Here is an 18,535-nt window from a genome sequence, read left to right on the forward strand (position 1 = left end):
GGCCCAGCTCCAGGAGAGTCAGGAGGTCTGCCCTGAACCAGGAAGCTCTGGGGAGTGCACTCCACAGACAGACACTCCTGACTCCCTGCAAGTGGTCCCAGCTTTTATCCCCAAGCAGACACCTGACCTTTGTCAACTCAGTGCAGGACCCCTGGGGCTCATTTCCCTTCTGGCTCTCCCTGCAGGGCCGGCCGCACCCTGGGGGAAAGCTATAAGGCAAACTCACCACCTCTTTATGATGGGCTGTGGGAATCACCCATATGTCAACCTTAATTCGGGGGCTCGGGGTTCAGACTCCAGCATTTCAAAGTTGCATTTATTTATGCTAGAATTTGGCTTTTATATCCATTAAAATACATCAATTAACAGGAGAGGCATAGCAATGGGGACAATGACTTAGTTTAAGAACAAGGGCTTAATTATCTAATTTAAAAAATATTTTCCTGCTTTCTGCGTTACATTCATGTCACCCCTGGGCAAGGTTCTTAATGGAAAGATCCCAATAAATGTGCCAAAGATGCAAAGAAACAGCATCAGTGCATTTCAAATTGCTAAGTGCACAAATTGCATGATTGATTACAATATTTTGAGTCGCACAAGTAAAGAATTTGATTCTCTTTTAAGTGTAGAAGTAGAACAAAGGATTTTGTGGCCATATTTATTTTAAATATATGAGAGTAATGTCAAGTTAATCACAAAAACAAAACCAACCAAACAAAAAACAAACCCAGCTGCTCCAGAGGGACAGCCTCTGGAATCAAGAGTAACAAATCAGTCCCATTAATCTTTCACTGGAAATTATGTTTTTAATTTTTCTAAAGGTGTTTCTTTGAGAAAATTACAGATTATGTTCATTAGTAAATTCTAAAATACTGTTTTTGCTTTCCAAACAGGGCACACTACTGGACCAAGCTTAAGTAATGACAAGCTATACAAGTTTGCTTACTCAGCTGAAGTGTATGTGGATCAGGCGAAAGCATCACTGCAGAAAAGTGCAGGATATCGGATTTCTTCCGGTGTGGATGTCAACCTCTTATGGAGAAATCCTGACAATGATGATGACCAATTGATCAAAATTACGGTAATTAATGCCATCAGACAACTTAAAACATGCCAAATCTTTTCTGCATTTATCTAACTGCTAATCCAGTCTCAAAGAACTCATTTCCAGAAGACAAGAAAAAGCTTTTATTCTTCTCTAGTCTCATCAATGAAAACCAGCTTCTTTGATAAGCTGATTCCTATGGAATAAAACTTCACAAGAATATATCTAACATCGTAATTCAGAATTTAAGAATATCTCCTGTATCTTGAAATTGCTTCAGACAGGTTCTATAGCTTCCAACAACTGGTGTGCAAGCACCTACCTGGGGGACAATAGGTTGTCTGAAGTCCTCAGTTCTAGCTGCAAGTCCTGACATTTGCTAAATACAAACTGGGTTTGGTACTTACCTTTATGGTGAGTTTTTCTGCCACTCATTTCCCCAGTGGTGAATGCTGGTCTCTTCTGAAAACATAGTAATCATGGAAGACTAATGATTGTTACCAGAAATGAAGAAATAAAAAAAGATGTATTAGGTCGTTTGATCTATGCAGCCTACCCCAGGCCAATGCTAGACTGCTTTCTACATTTATTTTCTCTGCTTTTACTTTGCTAGATAAGAGATGTTCAAGTTGAAAATGTGAATGAACGTCCATCTGCTAAAAACATCTTCAAAGGAAAAAGCACAGAGAAGATCATCGGGAAAGAATACCTGGAAGCTTTACAAAGGCCCATAGTTGTTGAGCTAGTCCGTGGAAAAGTAAGACCCTGTCTTTTAAAATTCAATCCCTGAGGAAACCTGAGACAAATCTTTTCTTAAAGGCTTGGAGAATTTAACAGTTCACTGTTCTCTCAAGTGGTTTTAATATGCCACCATGTCTGTACAAAATGCTACAGTTTAGAACAGACTGTAATTTACCTGTACAAGGGGCCCTTCCAGCCCAGGCCTCTTGTGCTTTGAGAACACCATACAGTCTGGAACTAAACGGCAGGTTGGCCACAAATATATGGGGACATATGTTGATATGGGCACAACTGCTGTGCAAGATTTATGCTGTTGAGCACAATGAGGCCATGATTTTACCCAAGGTCTGAATCCAGAACAGGAGATACAGTTTGTCACAAGGGAGGTTATACCAAGTCTGAGGAACAATGTTAAACACTTTAAACTCTTATCAAATATTTTAGCATGACTGCTTTCCCCACCTCTCTGGCTTACTTATTTACTTCAGTGTCACCTGCAGTTTCAATGGTCCCAAGTTAATGAGCCTGATGCTGAAAGAGCTAGAGTCTTTCAAGTTGTTCCCTACCGGGGAACTGTCTCCAAAAATTGGCAGAGAAGGGACAGTGAGCAGGTGTGTCTCAGTGTGTGCCTGGGTTTTATAGCCTGCCCTGAGACAGCACTGCAGAAGGACCCGTGTCCAGTGGTAACTCTCAGGGTCCCAGTTTTGCTGAGAAGATGATTCAAGTAAATCCACTCCTCTTCTTTTTCCCTGTGGGGCTGCTCACTTGTCCCCTTGTGCTCAGCCTCCTGCTATCACCAGGGAGCTGCACGGCTTGACCATGGCTGCTCCTGCCTCCTCTCCACACTCCTTTACCCTCTTGTTGCATTAGGCCAACAGCTTCCCTCTCCCCTCTGCACCCCAAGCAGTGCTCATCAAATGGGACGTAAGCAGAGGGGCAGTGAGAAAGGAGGAAGGTTGAAGGTCACACTCCCCTTTCTCTTCTGCAGAGCAGAGTGAGAGCTGTGACACCCTATCCTGGCAGGATCTTTACCTCCCGCTGTAAATAGGCACTAAGCACATACCCTGGCTGCCAGCTCAGCCTACTGAATTGCAGCTGCTACCAGGCCTGCTCAGTAACTTTCAGACTCAGCCTTGTCATCAGTTTTACACAACATAAAAAGAAACAGGACAGCCCTGGCTCCCAACTGTACACATCCTTAAATGAGAACAGAGGTATCAAAAGAACACAGTCAAAATACATCTGCTCCTAATACAGTAAGCCACTCACATGCTAAGATTGAGATGTAGTATTAAAAGCCTGGGGGTTTTGTCTGGTAATAGGGTCTGTACACTCCTTTTATGATTGCTCTGAGGGTGATACTTTCATCCCTGGCCCAGTGATTTCACTTTCCAGGGTTGCCCCGAGATAACACATTGATTACACTTGAGTTCCTGAAAAAAGTGCACTTCTAAAGCACCTTGAATGCAAAGTGGAGGTGCAGAGTCTTGTTACCAGAGGAGAGGCTAAAGCACAACAGTTGACCCATGGAGTGCAAAGGTTGTGATGTGTGTGACACGTCACTGAAGTCATTCTGTGATTTACTTATGATTCATTCTGGCTTTTTGTAACCTATGATATGCCCTTGTGAGGAGTCATGATCTGAGGATTATGCAGAAAACAGTCCCTTGTGAAATGATGTGAAGTTTCTCATTTCCCTTCTAAATTCTCTCTAATTAGCAGGAGGAAAGATGCTCACTGCACTGAAAGTGTACTTAGGTACAGCTGAAGCCTGAAAAATGTTTGTACTGTTCTCATCAGGCCCTGCAGCCCCTAGAGTTTGCTTAAATAAGGGCAACAGCTCCAAATTCAGTTTCCCAGTCAGAAAGAAGGGAGTTTATCTAGAGAGGTTCCTCACTACTCCTTTCCCATCTGACTAGATTTGTTATATACTTGCTTTTTTTATTCCTACAGGTCAAAAACTTCTATTCGTATCAAAATGAACCCGGTTTTACTCAAAATATTAAGAGAGGTCTGGCTAGCCTTTTCCAGCTACAGCTGTACTCTGGTGCTGCCCCTGAGGTATGGTGCTCTATCTGGCAAGATAATCATCATTGGAGAAACAGTCAGAGCCAAGTCTCCTCTGAAAGGCAGATTCATGTCTCCCTCTGACTACTTCAGAAGGAATGAACTGTGATAGAAATCAGCCTTTTGGTTGCATTTGAGGTTAGGGGTGTAAAGACAGTCTTCTGAACATGTGATCCAAGTCCAATTGCTGCAATTACTGTAATGAATTTGTGAAATCCACTTGATTTAAGATGCTTTTATCTATTTAGCAGAATTTGGTAGTAAATCAACTTCAACCAAGTCACTATAAAAGGGGTTATAGTGATGTTTAAAGTTGGTCACTTCCTAAATGCAATTCAATGGATTACATCATTTTAAATCAAAGATAGTATCCATGTAAAGTTAGCAATGGTTTAGCCACACCCATTTAACCTGCATTACATTGTTAAATTTCTACACTGGTCCACATGAACAAAGCTGGAATTTAACGTGAATTAGTGAATAACTTGAATAGTGCAAGCTGTTTCCTAATTTTTTTGTTTAAACAAACATTTTTACTTTCCTTTATAGCCATCTAATGAAAAGTACCCCTGTCTATCCAAAGCAAGTAGTTAATACCTTCACTAATACCGTCAAAACTGTTAAATAAACCCAAACAATGCAGCATCTCAGGCACAGGATTCCAACAGTGGAGAAAATGGCTCATCTTTGGAAGGTGCTCTTGGGTCCCAAAGATAAATTCAAGCAGTTGTCATAATCTAACTCTTTTTTCCAAGGTGGACATATCTGGGAAATGCAATACTACTTACCATGTACGGCAAAATCAAGTGACAAAAATAAAAGCCCTGGATTCCTGTGAAATAGAAAAACAAGGATTTACCAGCCACAACCAGGTATGATTTCTTTAACAAAACAAAATCTGTCCTGCCTATTTAAAATATATCCTTAGTAGCTAGCTATTACTCATTTTCTCAAAAAAATCCTTTCTTGCATTACAGAAAGCAAATTGTACATGTACACTTTGTAGTATTACTAGTACAAAATTCCTGTGTAGTATCCATGGAGAGAACAGGAGACAGATTCTCCTCTTGAGTAAACCACGGTGGCTTAATTGGCACTGAGTACAGCACACCAATGTGTATCCAATGTGTATAATTTTTGGATCTCATCCATAACATATTTCAGTTTGTATGCAGATTTACAGCACTTTTGTCCCATCTGTACTGAGTTTTAATCAATGTGAGGCTTCTTTTCCTTTTGGAGGAAAATACCAGATACAGTCATAGTCATAGTGACAACAGTAACCTTTTACCCAGCTACTGAGTCACAGCTTTTAGTGTACACAATAAATGGCAGGCAAGACTCTGACTCCTGAGTGGAGCCTAGTCAGGCTTGCCTGTAAGGTCAAAGGCTTCCCTAATGCACAGGTGTAATGTAGAGCATGTGCTATGGAGGTAACTTAAGCCCTACTATGGTGTTAGTGGTCCTCCACTACTAGTAAATGCTTTTCTAAGCAGTTACTACTGAGTGCAGGCTGGACACATGCTGAAGGCACTGAGATTCTCCACACCAGATCTGACCTTTCTCAGCTCAGAGAAGTACAAAGGTAGCAGATGCTCTGCTAATAAACTGCATTAACACTATCACTGAATTCCTGATTTTCACACTTGCCACAAAGACTTCATCTTGTTTACAAACAGAGGAAGCAAAGTGGCTGACTTTGCTTCCTGGGTGTGGATATGACAATCTTATTTACAAGACATTCCCCTAGAAAATCTTCTTATCTTATTTAGAGTGTGTTTTTAACTAGATGTAGTACCAGCATTTTCTCAGTTGCAGCCTGCTCCAAACTTGCTCCCCTCCCCTTTTTTTTTATGCCCTGGTACATATTAAATTTGAAGCACACAATGTAGAAGTGAGTGGTTTCTTGTTGCAGAAGGAATTCTCAAGAACCTGGTTCATAGGCTTAGTTTGAGATGTTGTCAACCCACATGCACCTTTCTCATTTGGCTCTATTTCATTATAAGTTTTGCCCTGATTTGGAACTGTGAGCTCTTTTCCTACTCTATTGTTTATTGATCAGCCCTTTTTCTGGTTTATTTTTTAATTATCTTCAGATTTTAGATGTCAGTACAAAAGCCACATCTGCCACAACTTACGTGCTGGAAGACAGTTTCATTAAATCCATCAAGGCAGAAGAAAATTATGTTTTCCTTCTGAATTCCCAACGAAAAACAAGTGCCAAAATAGTTTCAAAGTAAGTTGGGCAGTTTGACTGTCATTGACTGTAGCAGAACTAGTGGTTCAAGTCAGGTTACATAGCATCAAGATCTCAGGCTATAGACTCTCCAGGCAAGGATTTAGATCTCTTTTGTATCCACATTGTACCTAGTCCAACTTTGATTAAGGGCTCTATCGTACTACAAATAATGGCATTCGTAAAAAATTAAGTGGAAACAGATGGGATTGACCAAAACATTTTAAGCAACACATGACTTCTGTAGGTGTTCTGTTTCCATGTCCTCTCGTTTCTTAAGAAATACTCCAACAAATCTCCATTTCTAGTATGTGAAAGTTCAGAAGTATAGAAAACAAGTATATAAAGGTAACAACAGTGAAACCTCCAGACTCCAAAACACTGCAAGTTTGAAGATGCTCATACAAGAGAAATAATTCAGGCATCTCCTTAGTATTATGATATTTAAAAAATGGACATTCAAAATCTCACTTTCCACATCTGAAAATGAATAGGAATGTTTCAGAATGCATATGGTTACGGAAGGCTATTTACCAAGTGCTATAAATTCATACTTTGGGAAGTCTCTTGTTTAGACATTTTATGCCACATACCTCTAGCAGTAATTTTGCTGGTATCAGATACTTCTGCTACCATAAAAACCCATAGAGTGGCCATGATCTGAACACTTAAAAATAAGACTTCAATAAGTCTGTGTTTTATATTTGGGTCTGTGGGGGGGGTTTGATTCCTTTTGCATTGACCACTCCATTTCTGCTCTAATGGTGTCTTCATTGTACGGGTGCACAGGCAGAGACTGGAACTGAAGTCAGCACAGGCTGGCCCTGGACTGATTGCTGGGAAGCAAGTCACCAGCATTATCAAGACCTTGGACTCCAGTTACGTTGCCATGCCACTGGTAGCAGAGCCAGTCAAATCTGAATGCAAAAAGTGTCCTTCAGTAAGTAAACACAGGCTTGTTGGACATCACGGTGGTAAGCTGAGTAGAACAAGTGTGAAAGAAGTTTCTGTCCAAGCAGCCCATTAGGAGGGGTCTAAAGTACCAATATAAAACACACCCCCAGAGTGTGGAGCACAGTAGTGATGCTATGGTGCTCCATCACACACAGATTTAGAGGTAGATCTACCTCTAAAAGTACCAACCTTTTTGCTTGCTTTCAAAGATTGAGGGTAGTATTTCTCAAGACCAGCAGAAAATACAACCACCTTTTGTTTTATCTCATCTTTGCCAATCTTGAGTTGGCAGGAGCTTATTTCCTCTGAGTAGTAGAGTGGGAATGGCTTTTAAGATGGTTGGCCAGTGTTTATAAGCTATTGTGTCATGGAGGAGTTGAACTGGTCCTAGAAATTAAAGCCATTCCTTAGGCAGGCTAAACATTTGTTGGTAATATCTAGCATCTTCTTACCGCCTGATCCTGAAGGAAGTCTTCTACTTAAAAGACTTTGTAGGTATTTTAGAGGTATAAAATGGGGCTGTAGTAACCTTGGCAAGCCTGTTCATTTTTCATTTGTTCCCTGGAAAAAAAATAATTACCCTGTGTTTTTATATTTAAGACATCTAAAGACCACTAAGAGCTTGGTAGTGTAAATGTATCATCTTTTGTTTTACTGACGCTATTCATCGCAAACTAATACAAATTGCTACAGTGTTTGTTAGCAAAGAGTTTTCATGCTATTACTATTGTGGAATGAATTTAGCAGTGAATGGGAAAATTAATTTAAAGATTATTATTGTCTGTCAGTTTTTAGTAAGCAAAATACGGCCTCTATTCAGCACACAATTTTAATTCTCCCAAGATACTCCTTATGAGCACAGAAGATACTTTACTTTATTGTAACTTGCTGGTTATTTGGAAGTAGCCTTGCACTGTAATAATATATCTTGCCTAATGTTTGTTGAGCCACAGAGAAGACAAAAAAACGTGTTTGGGGAAATGAAACAGAAGTGATGCTGTATGCATGCTGGAGCAGTTCTGAGCAGGGAATATCAAGGGATCCTAAACACAGCAGGGACAGGGTCTTTTTCCCTGACTCTGCCCGTCGGGGTTTGTGTGCTGACCAGTTTGTCACTTGGGACTGAGTTTGTCATAATAGTTATAAAGATAATTTCCAGACCAAGACAACAAACATAGGGTATAATTCCAGAGCACTGCCTGGGGACTGAGCTACATCATTATAAACCTAATGGCATGATGAGAATGAAGTCCTGCTTTCTCACTGTATTTTGCTGTAACTGCTACGAAAAGATAGGGTCTATAAACAGAACACTGTATCCAAAGCAGCGACACAACATTTGGTACTTATATATCATAGTATACATTAATGCCATGCTGACATGGTATGCCCTACATTTTTACATTTTCAAAACACTTTTTAAATCACAACAAGACCTATCTCTATCTTTACGAATTTGGTGAAATAGCCATTACTATCCCCACTTCACAGATGGCAGCACTAGCTTCTGTGAGATTATGGCTAACATCTACATTTAAATTTAGGCCTAGATTTCTGTGATTGGACATCATAAAGCATGCTTTTTTTCAGAAGAGCTCACAATTCTTTATTTTTTTTTTATGCTCATGGTTCCTACAAGAACAGACATTTGCCCCTTCTGAAACTGAGGTGGGTTTGTTCTGTCTTGCACAGCCAACCTTTGTAGGTTGGTGAAGCAGCTGGCAGGCACTGACACTCAGAACCAATTCCTGCTCAGTTTAGGACCTCTTGGTTTGGCCTGAATTTTCCTAGAGTGCCCACAAGACATCAGACAAGGGTCTGATGTCCCTGACAGAATTTCTTGTCCAAGCTTGGTTGAGTTGCCGTATGGAAGTGTGTATGTCTGTGCCTGAATCCTTATTCAAACCAAACTGCCACATCAGGAGAACAAGGCCCCTTGCAAAAGTCAGTTGTGAATGCTGTTTTTTAAAGTCATGGCCACTGCTGCAGATGGTGGCTGCTCCTTATAGCAGTTAGAGCACTCCCCTAAACAGAGGGACCTGGTCTCCACTCTGCTTTGCTTCAGGTGCCTCCATTTCCCAATATGCTCCCTTCCTGGATATGGGCTAAACTAAGAGCAGCCCGTACAGATGGGCTCTGCACAGGAGGAAATACAGGGTTAATGGGGTTAGAGAATTTTTGCCAGGCTATGGTGCAGCTTCAACAGGGGCACAGAAAGTGCCCCATATATTGATCCCATTTCAGCTTATAATAGCCACACTGACCTTGGTGTTAAGCACTAATCACCAGTTGAGGTTAACAGAACCATCTGTGCCTCAGAACATTGGCACCTCCCAGCTGGTCATTAATCCCCAGGAAATATCCTATGTCTCAATCATTGTTGCCTAATTATTGTTTGTTGCAGCTGATGGAAGTTGCACTCTGTACTGCTGAATGATACTTCTATTTGCTGCCAGGTTCAAGTGTTATTGCCTAATACAAAACCCACAAAGAGGGGAAGTATTTTAGTAAAGGTCAAATGGGTGCTAGTGGTATTTCCTTCTTAGAAACAAGGAATGTTCTTGATAATTTGAGATAACAGAGGCAAAGGCAAGTGAGAGAGGAAAGGTCAACATACACTCCCATAAGAAACTGATGCAGGTATCTGGGAGGACAGATGTAGGTGTTTTGGTACCATGTTGGCTCATTCAGGTCAAAACTGTAATCTGTGGAACAAATACAGCACCAAGACATGAAGAAGCAGATACCTGTTCTAATACCATCTTACCTATAATTTTGTACAATAAACACAAATTTATCCTCATTTTATGCAGGTTTTTGAATAAGAAATGAGAATTATTTATGAAATATTTACTCCTGTTCCACACTAATCCTATACAAGGTTACCATCTTCTAAGAAAATACGGTTAATTTGTGAATAGGGGATTGTGCATCTCCCACTTTAAAAAAAAATAGGAGAAAATGGGAACAGAAAGCAAACGTTCATCATAAAGCACAGTAAACTGACAAGAGAAGAGAGTTTGCTGTATTCTGTTTAGAGTATAAATAACCATATTTTGTTCCAAAATAGATTGCATTTAAGGCAAAGTACATTATCAGGAAAATACTGAAGTGTTGAGAAAGAGACACCTATAGAAAGGTTTCAGGGATATTTGTGCTGGAATAGCATAAATTAAATAATACTTAGCTAAAGGATCAGCAATTTATTGGATTTCATCTAATTTTAGCAATAGCTGGCCTACATACCTCCTTTTAGTAAGTCTGATTTTGAGAACTGAAGCCACAATCTGAGAGGTTTGACATAATGCGAATTATTTTGCAGCTTTCTGAACACTGGCAGAGCATCAGAGAACACATGTATCCTGAAAAACTTTCCAAAGCTGAAGCAGCAAGAAGCTTTTTGTCCTTTGTTCAGAACATCAGAAAAGCTACGAAAGAGGAGATACTGCAGATTATTAGAAGTGAAAATAAAGAACTTCTGTAAGTTATAATGAAAAAAACAAACTTCCAAAAGGTTTAAGTTACTTAAAACTGCAGAAGGGCAGACAGATTCAGTTCTACTGGTGATGTCCTAGCAATGCAAAAACCATATTCAGTAGAGTCTACACTTTTTTTTTTTTAAAGCTGCGTTTGTGTCTGCAGCATAGTATATTTGCAGCACACTTCAGCCACCAAGATTTTATCTACAACATGAGGCAAACATGCTTTGTAGCTTACCCAAGGGTTCTCATCCCAACTGCTTGTTCTGAAACACTCTGTAACTTGTTCTTGACTTGCCCATTTGTGTCCTTCAAGTGGAAATACAACAAAGGAGAGCATCTGGTTCATGCCTGGATGTTGTCCCAATATTAGAGGTTGGGTGTGAACAGCACGTGCACCTAGAGCTGGAAGTTGGAAAGCATTTTCAAGTCCCACCATACGGGCAGGATCTTTCAAACAAACTATAGAAGTTGTTAACAATAACAACTAAGATAAAGATAAACCCGAGAGTGACTCAGGTAGCATAGAACCCAGTTCTCTAGTTGCCATTGTGTATGTAGAAATAAACCTCTTTTCTATTCACAACCTTGTCCTATAAACTTTAAGACACTCTGGGTACTTCTGGCTTTTTAGTACTTTTTTGGTCACTTATTTGTGTAAGTTCAAATATTATCAATCGATATGAATACCTTGTGGAGTTCATCTATCATTTTGATGTGGAAGAATTCAAGGACACAGGTTTTTTTTCTAACAAGAGTTAAAAATTCTCTCTCTTAGGTGCGATGAAGAGACCTTCCAGCACATCAGCTTCTTTCTCTTTATATGCAGGGAAGTCTTTTCAGTATTTTCTAGCTCATTACAATGATATCTTTGTTTTCAATTCTTTGCAGTCTGCAGATAGTGGATGCTGTAACTTCTGCTCAGACCCCAGAATCACTGGAGGCCATACTGGAGTTCCTTGACTTTAAGGATGCAAGCACCTCTGACCTGCAAGAGCGATTCCTATATGCCTGTGGATTTGCTTCTCACCCCAGTGAAATGCTCCTAAAATCTTTAACTGTAAGTCAAAGGACAAACCAAATAGAGTTAATACCCTTGAACCTCAACCCTGTCAAAGTGGAAGGCAAGAGGAAGACTGTTGCTGTTTTGGATTTTCGTTTCTTTATCTCTTTCAGGCTTTCCTTTAAGTGTGCCAGTAGCATATAGTCTGGAAACAACAAAAAATTGTGGGTCCAGACTAGAAGTCTATTTACTTTGCAAAATGTTATGAATACATACTACTTGGAAAACAAACATAATTCTTAGTGTTAGCAAAATAATTTGAGGATTATTTGATTGTTACCTTATAGAATCATAGAAACAGAATGGTTTGGGTTGGAAGGGACCTTAAAGATCACCTAGTTCCAATCCTTCTGCCATGGGCAGGGGCACCTCCCACTAGACCAGGTTGCTCAAAGCCCCATCCAACCTGCTCTTGAACACATCCTGTGATGGAGCATCCACAATGTCCCTGGGCAACCAGTTCCAGTGTTTCACCACCTTCGTAGTGAGGAACTTCTTCCTTACATCTAGTTTAAATCTACCCTCTTCCAGTCTGAAGCCATTACCCCTTAAGCAAAGTCCTGTAACCATGTAATACTCTTTTTTCTTTCTTTTTTTTTCCCCCAAATTAATCTACTACTTGAGACACTGAATGTAACTCCAGGGGAAAACAGCAGCCAGTTATTACATATAATGGTGGAGCAGTTGTCTGTTTAGCCTGAGCCCAGGTTGTCATGGTCATCACAGCCTTTGCATTGCACTAATGTTCACAGGAAATGAGGGAGGGTATTCAGCCAGCTACAGACTGTGGTTGATCGTGTTTAGACAGAGAAACTAACAGCATTGCTTTTGTATAACAGGATAAGTTCAAGGGTGATATTGCAAATGAAGAAATCAGAGAAACTCTTGTTATTGTCATGGGAGCACTCATCAGAAAGCTGTGTGACAGAGAAGGCTGCAAGCTTCCAGTGAGTATCTGCTCTTCACTGCTGGCCACATTGAGGTCTGCTACACATGACTGATCCCTGCTGACGTTACTGGGAGAGCATGGAAGACATTGGAGCATATTCCCCCTGTTTTAAAATAACCCCATAAACTCCAGTGTTTGATAGAGAGGATTTTTTTTAATAATGACATCTACTTTGTTAGCGTTAGGTTTTAATCTGGTGTCTTCCCATTTCTGTGGATTTCTCCTGGTTTGTCCTTATTTGACAGAACTTTTTCTCACTGCCTAGTCTGTCAGCAGAAGTAGTACTTGTGCTCCCTTCTCCAAAAGCTTTGCACATCCTCAGAGAAACTCTGGCAAACTTGGGATCTATTTAGTAGGTTCAATCACCCTAGGTTATATCAGCTCTGTGAAGAAAATCCATTGGTTCAGGTACTCACCTCTGCCCCAAATGTGCATGGAACAACCCAGGAGAAAGACTATCACCCTGGCCATGGACTGAGTAGATGCTGGCGATAGAAGATGAAGATGATCAGACAAGACACTGCTGCCTGCTGGATCTATGCTGTTTAGGATTGCAGTACACTGCTGAACAGACACAGAGCACCTGAATGGCCCTTAGGAATCCCTTTTTCCTTCCCCTGTTCATTGCTGAGCACTCTTATAACAATGTGTTCCGAAGCACTAAAGAACCCTTGTGGTGTTCTGTGGGGGCACACTGGCCCCACAACTGAGACCTGTAAAGTCCCTGGATCAGGGCAGGAGCAGGTAGCAGATGATAAATCTATGGACCAGGTGTCACTGTGGTTATAGCCACTTTGGTTATGCTTGAAGGAAGCCACTGACATAAAACTTTAAAATGACACCTTTGCTAATGCTGTCCAGTGATTGGAAACAAAAACGTGCTAGAACCCAGCCCTGTCCCTCCCACTTCTGCAAGAGAAAAAGGGAGGGTTATGATCACCATTTAAACATGCTGTTGATTTTCTTTAGGCTGTTGTGGAAACCAAAAGGCTGATTCTAAATAGACTGGAGAAGGCTAAGAAAGATGACAATGTGAGGATGTACCTGCTGGCACTGAAGAATGCACTCATTCCTGAAGCACTTCCACTGCTGATGAAGTATGCAGAGTCAGAAGAAGGGTCCATCAGCAATCTTGCTACCACTGCCATACAGAGATATGATCCTTCTTTTCTCACCAAAGAGGTAAGAAAATACACCCCCCATGAAAAGAAGTTCAAGATACTGTATTAAAATATGAATTCACAGAGTTAATTTGTCAGTTCCACTCTTTTTAAAGATGCCCCATGTATTTTTTTTTGTTTATAACTCTGGGAAATTATTATATATACCTCAGTTCCAGCCAGAAAATTCCACACATTCCTGTAAATTCCTGCTACTGTTGTACTGCCCTGCATCCCATTTCATATCTACTACTGCTGGCACCTTTGACTGAGGTTGTCAGGGTGCTGCTCTGCAATGAAAATGTCTCTTCATGCACTTATCTATAATGAAGATGTGTCACAATCTTTTCAGGGACATGAGGCCGCCACAGGCACTATCTAGAAAATTTAAAAAAAAAAAATCAAGGATCGTGTGTTTTTAAAGTACATATTCACTTAGCAGTCAAGGAAATCTCTCTCTTGATCTTACCACTGCCACAGTATATTTGACCTTAGTGTTCCTACTTATTTACTGCCCTGCTGTGAAAATGAGTGTGGAAGGCTGTATTTGGACTGTAGCTGAGAGAACATAGCAGATACCCCACTTGCCTATGTGGTGACTGAGCTATACATGTCCTGTACATTCCAAAAGAACCATGAAAAACAGGGTGCTGAAAATATATCCTTATGCATTAGCCCTAGCTATGGAGCTAGCTTAAGCTGATATTATAAACGAGATTCCAGTCTCTACTTTGCCCAGTCATCTGTGTGAACACTGGCTGAATAATCTGTTTCCTGACCAGGTGAAGAAAACAATGAACAGGATATACCACCAGAATCGTAAAGTCCATGAAAAGACAGTGCGAACCACTGCAGCTGCTGTCATCTTAAACAGTAACCCATCCTACATGGAAGTGAAAAACATCCTGCTCTCCATCGGTGAGCTGCCTCTGGAAATGAACAAGTACATGCTCTCCATGATCCAAGATATACTTCACTTTGAAATGCCTTCAAGGTACATTAAATTCAGTATAAATAAATACCCCTCATCCTTATTTCTTTGCAGAAACCCAAACACCACACAGGTTCCTATGACTTACTACTGTAGAATTTAAGGAGAGTAGAAAAGGACACCTGATTTTTGTGGCACCTTGAAGTACTGATACTATAGAATAAGCCTCTGCATTTTAGTGACATTCATTTAATAGCTAGTCACATTTTCAGAGTTACAAATAAGAATTAGGCATCTAGCTTGCATAACTGTAAGAAATGTCATCTGTTGGTCTTAATTTTCTCAGTGGGGACCTCAATTTTATATTTTAAGAACCAGTGAACCAGAAAAGCTTTAAACATCACAGCACTAGGATGAAAATAATCAAAATCTCTCTTCTTCTCAACACCATTACTTTTCAAGTAAGACCTTTGCTTGCCTTTTTACCTATGGCTGCAGGAGTAGCTGAAATTGGAAAAGAGACTTTGGGTTAGGACAGATTTTTAGTGGCACAATGAAGTTTTGAAGACCCTCTTTCCTAATGGGAAATTCACCCTCTCTCGAATTTTGTATTTCTACAGAACAGTAATACATTTGGCATTGTAACATGTTTGTGTTTCTATGTTTTTGTTGGTTGGTTGGTTTGTTTTGAAATACCACAGCAAAACCATTCGTCAAGTTCTGAAGGACATGCGTGCTCATAACTACGATCGCTTCTCCAAGATGGGCTCTTCCTCTGCCTACTCCGGCTACATTACACGTATGTGACCATGAAACTGCCTCTTAACCCTCTTTGTGTTCCCAAACATTTGATTAATCCACTAGTTTAGTCACAGGTACCTTATTTCTTTTTTAATTAAGGTGGTCCTGATGTATCATCCACATACAGCCTTGACATCCTCTATTCAGGCTCTGGCATTTTAAGGAGAAGTAACGTGAACATCCGTATTTTTGATAGAAATGCTGAACTTCATGCCAGCCAGGTAACTGACACACAGTACATAAAAACTAAGACAGTACGTGGTCCTCTTCTTACAGCTTCTAAATCAATTCAGCTAGTGCTTAAGACCATAAGGTTTGCTGCACTGTACAGAGAACAGCCCAATAACAAGGGTAAAAGAAACTCACAACAGCCAAGGAGGCACATGTTTGCCCTTACCAAAAAAACTGGTGTTTTGTTCTGTATCAGAGATCAAGGTCTGTCTCTGGTTAAAGCCTATACTGTCTGATGGAACAAGTAAAAGCCTTGCAAGTCTGTAAAATCAAGTCCTGTGTTTTGGGGAATAGAATAGAATAGAATAGAATAGAATAGAATAGAATAGAATAGAATAGAATAGAATAGAATAGAATAACAAGGAGTGGATCAAATGTATGAATCAAAGAGATCTAAATTAGATGCTTCTGGTTTGGACTTTTCTTCATGTACCTTAATTATTATAATCCTCTTAAATTTCTGCAAGACAAAAAATTGTGCTGTGAAACATCTTTGGACTTTCCTCCCAGCTGTCTGTGGGCAATAGTTATGTGAATAAAGGAAAATTTGCCTGAAGCAAAGCTTGGGATTGTGATGTGCATGTGGGGAGATTCTGCTTGGGTCTAAAGGGAAAAAAAATGCCATGAGATTATTTTACTTTCCATTTTTCTAGCTGCTCTACCTTAGTTCTCTAAAACTCATATAGTTTTATCTACAACTATGTTAATAAGAGACAAAAAACTTATGTCTCTTAGACATTAAGAAAATGTGTAGGGATGTTAACAGCCTGGGTCAGGCAAATTTTTTTCATTAATCCTCTATCACTGTTGCTTCTTAGGTGGTGATTGAAGCTCAAGGTCTGGAGTCTATAATAGCTGCAACTCCTGATGAAGGCGAGGAGAACCTGGACTCCTTTGCTGGCATGTCAGCCATTCTGTTCGATGTCCAGCTCAGGCCAGTGACATTTTTCCAAGGGTATGGTGACTTAATGTCTAAAATGTTATCAGCCACTGGAGATCCTGTTAACGTGGTGAAAGGACTTATCCTCCTGACAGATTACTCACAGGTACTAACAGCACACTATTTGCTTCTTTTTTCCTTTTCTGTCTCTTAAGCACAGATGGTGCCTCCTCCACATTGTTATTGTGGGACACCTTATTTTCTTTCTTTTTAATGCTAATAAATCTGATCAGTGTTACTTAAGCTTTTCTCTACTACCAGAGAGACAGAAAAGTTAAAGGTATTAAAAAACCAGAATGAATTACATGAAAAGCAATCTAGAACAAAGGTGAGGATATGTTTCATTCTAGTAACATTGAATAACAGCAAATCCAGCTGTGTTTCCTGTATCATAGAATGCTTGGGAAGGGACCTCTAGAGGTCATCTAGTCCAACCCCCCTGCAATAAGCAGGGACATCTCTGACTAGGTCAAGCTGCTCAGAGCCTCATCATGCCTGACCTTGAATGTCTCCAGAGATGGGGCTTCCACCACCTCTCTGGGCAATCCATTCCAGCGACCTATCATCCTGTAGAAATTGCTATCAACTATGGCCTCTCCTCCCACTGTTTCTTGTCATACAGTATTGTCACATGTGACCACTGAAGCTTTACTCTTTAGAAGTTGTCCAGAGACCTTATGTCCAATTATGCAGTAACTGTCAGGTACTGAATTAATTAATTACTGGTGCTCAGACTTTCCCAGATAGCTAACTTTCAAAGAACAATGCTAAGAGGTGCACATTTCAAATGCTTTTCCACACTTGAACTTTACTTTTTACTTTTCCCCTTTAACTCTTGGCAAAAGAACATGCCAAAAGCAGATGATGAGAAAATCCAGTCAGATCAAAATTACAGAGAAACACCCCTGCACATGACAGCTGTCCCCATCCTGAACCCAGCTCAGCCCCTTTGTAACAGTATTATAAGTCTAGAGGGCTTCCCATGTCATGCACAAATTGGCTAACTAAAGCTCATTCCAACAATGCTTTACAGTTCACACGCAGATTATGGGCAAAAACTTTACCATGACCTATTTAACAAACAGACTGCAGAGGTGAGAAAGATAATCACGTCCAGGCCTGAGCACAGGAGCGTGGTGCTTACACAACTAAGTATTTCCAACTGCTGCTCATGCACCAAGCTCCACACATGCCCTGGCTGAATCAGCTGGCTGGGCATCCTGGAGAGCTCTGCCAGCCAGCAGATTCTCCACTTGGTCTTTGGAGAACCTCACCAATGTCTGGGGCACAGCAGGGCTGGGACTGAGAGTAATTTCTAACAACATGGGGGTGGAACATTTCTGGTCAGTCACCGGCTCCCGGGAAGCCTGGGCAGCATGGTCAGGAGATGGGATCCCACCCTGCTTTCTCTCTTGGGTAGCCCCTAGCACAGTTACTGCCTAAGCTCTTTGGGACTCAGGCAGTGGACGCAACCAAAAGTGCGTGTTCACAACTGGAAAGGCTCTTCTTCTTACCTCTACACCTGACAAAGGCAAAAGTTATTTAAAAGGCTGTCAGACACAGCTTCAGGCTGAGCTGTGTTTTAAACACAGCACGTCTTCCTAAGAATGGTTTTACAGCTACGTTCCAGGTCAAAAGCAGTATCGACATGCTTCACCTGGTTAAGCTTCATTAGAAATGCTTTCACCTGTCAAGTTCCTGAACTGTGACTATAACTGTACCAGAAAGCACTGTCAGAAAAGAAGTGTGAATGGCATGACACTGGAACTGAGGGAAAAGCGCACGAGAGCCATAATTAATGTATCTGCTGGATGGTTGAGCACTACCTTGGCTTCCCCTCGCCCAGAACATAAGCCCCTTTATGAATTCATACTGTAGACAACCAAGCCAAATGTGGATTTATCTTTCTTTTAAAGGGGAAAAGCAGGCATGGGAAAG

At 40.6% G+C, this 18,535-nt stretch overlaps 1 protein-coding gene across 1 annotated transcript in view; it reads left to right on the top strand.

Moving 5' to 3' along the window:
• Window positions 1–18,535, top strand: part of MTTP (microsomal triglyceride transfer protein) — a 28,539-nt gene that overhangs the window by 5,062 nt on the left and 4,942 nt on the right. Inside the window, exons 2-15 of the mRNA XM_008947142.1 lie at window positions 894–1,081; window positions 1,659–1,802; window positions 3,740–3,847; window positions 4,609–4,725; window positions 5,950–6,089; window positions 6,879–7,029; window positions 10,366–10,523; window positions 11,414–11,582; window positions 12,425–12,532; window positions 13,504–13,716; window positions 14,477–14,688; window positions 15,327–15,424; window positions 15,526–15,647; window positions 16,476–16,703. Of these exons, the coding sequence (XP_008945390.1) occupies window positions 894–1,081; window positions 1,659–1,802; window positions 3,740–3,847; window positions 4,609–4,725; window positions 5,950–6,089; window positions 6,879–7,029; window positions 10,366–10,523; window positions 11,414–11,582; window positions 12,425–12,532; window positions 13,504–13,716; window positions 14,477–14,688; window positions 15,327–15,424; window positions 15,526–15,647; window positions 16,476–16,703 (2,156 nt within the window). The remainder of the gene's footprint in view (window positions 1–893; window positions 1,082–1,658; window positions 1,803–3,739; window positions 3,848–4,608; window positions 4,726–5,949; window positions 6,090–6,878; window positions 7,030–10,365; window positions 10,524–11,413; window positions 11,583–12,424; window positions 12,533–13,503; window positions 13,717–14,476; window positions 14,689–15,326; window positions 15,425–15,525; window positions 15,648–16,475; window positions 16,704–18,535) is intronic.

The sequence above is a fragment of the Merops nubicus genome, unplaced genomic scaffold (genome assembly GCF_000691845.1).
Source record: "Merops nubicus isolate BGI_N331 unplaced genomic scaffold, ASM69184v1 scaffold6669, whole genome shotgun sequence".
In the NCBI taxonomy this organism is placed as follows: domain Eukaryota; kingdom Metazoa; phylum Chordata; class Aves; order Coraciiformes; family Meropidae; genus Merops; species Merops nubicus.